This window comes from Atta cephalotes (assembly GCF_000143395.1).
Source record: "Atta cephalotes unplaced genomic scaffold scaffold00001, whole genome shotgun sequence".
Lineage (NCBI taxonomy): Eukaryota > Metazoa > Arthropoda > Insecta > Hymenoptera > Formicidae > Atta > Atta cephalotes.
The window spans coordinates 3598896-3600171 of record NW_012130065.1 but is presented as its reverse complement, the minus strand read 5'-3'; the positions used below and the strand labels follow the sequence as shown (position 1 = coordinate 3600171).

At 34.4% G+C, this 1276-nt stretch overlaps 1 protein-coding gene across 1 annotated transcript in view; it reads left to right on the top strand.

The window, feature by feature from the left end:
* Positions 1–205: 205 nt before the first annotated feature.
* Positions 206–1276, top strand: part of LOC105617995 (protein tincar) — a 38135-nt gene continuing 37064 nt past the window's right edge. The window contains exon 1 of the mRNA XM_012199535.1: positions 206–479. Within this exon, the coding sequence (XP_012054925.1) occupies positions 206–479 (274 nt within the window). The remainder of the gene's footprint in view (positions 480–1276) is intronic.

Genomic DNA, 1276 nt, shown 5'->3' with positions numbered 1-1276 from the left:
TGTTTTGTGAATATTTTTATGTATTAGTGTTTATTAGGATATAATTTTATATATTGAGAAGAATCCAAAATAAAGATCAAAACATATACGAACATTTTTTTTAATAAAATTAATGTACACTTGTACAATTTGTATTCTAATAGATATTATATTTTCATTGGATTAAATTAAGCGCATGACTCTCAATTGTATGTTTCAGAACAAAATGTCGATGACTGGGAGCTTAATGGGATACGAAAACAATAACGATGTGAACCAGGCCAAGTGTAAAAAGCCATTGAAGCCGCTGCCAGTTGTATCGAGTATAAGCTCCGGTGGTGTTACCACGACCACGAGCAAGTCGAAGAGGGCACGAAAATCTACGAGGAAAGAATCGTGTATACGCGGTCATGTGAACAGTCTCTGGTCCGTCTGGTACGGCATCGTAGCTGTCGCTTTTCAAGCGTACATAGCAATGAGATACGCCAGACGATTCGCCGGTAAGATAACTCTACCTCGTTTTATTCTGTTAAAATACGCCTTTCTACGGGATCACGTTAACAACATTGAATTATCTGAAAATCTTCTTTTGGACCAGTGATTTTGTCTCCAAATAAATTATTTATTTACTATCACGTACAATGAAATTGAATTAAATCTCCCATCAATGCATACTATAAAATTTTCGATGGAACCTCCTCTTTCTTTTTGATACTAACATAAGATTGTACAACATAAGATTTTATATCTGCAGAATTATTTGATGTATAACTTGAAATGAATTTTTTATGAAATAAAAAGAACAAAGTGATGATTATGAAATTACTTTAGCGACTTCGAAGCGCTTCTCTTCCCCTTTCATTTGTTACTTTAATCAGTAAAACTTCTGAGCGAGATTCCGAATGGTTCGTTGCCTTTCCTTATTTTCTGACTATTTCCGACGGCGGTTTTGCGTAAATTTCTTCTCTTGGCAGCTGGTACGAGGCTTCCATTACCGAAGGTCATTACGTAAAAGACACACGGTAGAAACGAAATTGCCAACAAAATTTTTTATACTATCTATCTCTTTCCAAGAAGAAATCTTAATCCCATCCAATTCGATAGGATTAACAGAAAATCAGAGAAGTGTTAATTAAGTAGATTATAGAGAGAGAGAGAGAGAGAGAGAGAGAGAGAGAGAGAGAGAGAGAGAGTAGTAGAGAAGTAAGTAACGTAAACGTAAACTAACTATACTACGTTAAGTAAGTAGTTAGTTAGTTGTGTCTCTCTAGTATTATTACTTATACTATTAAATTAA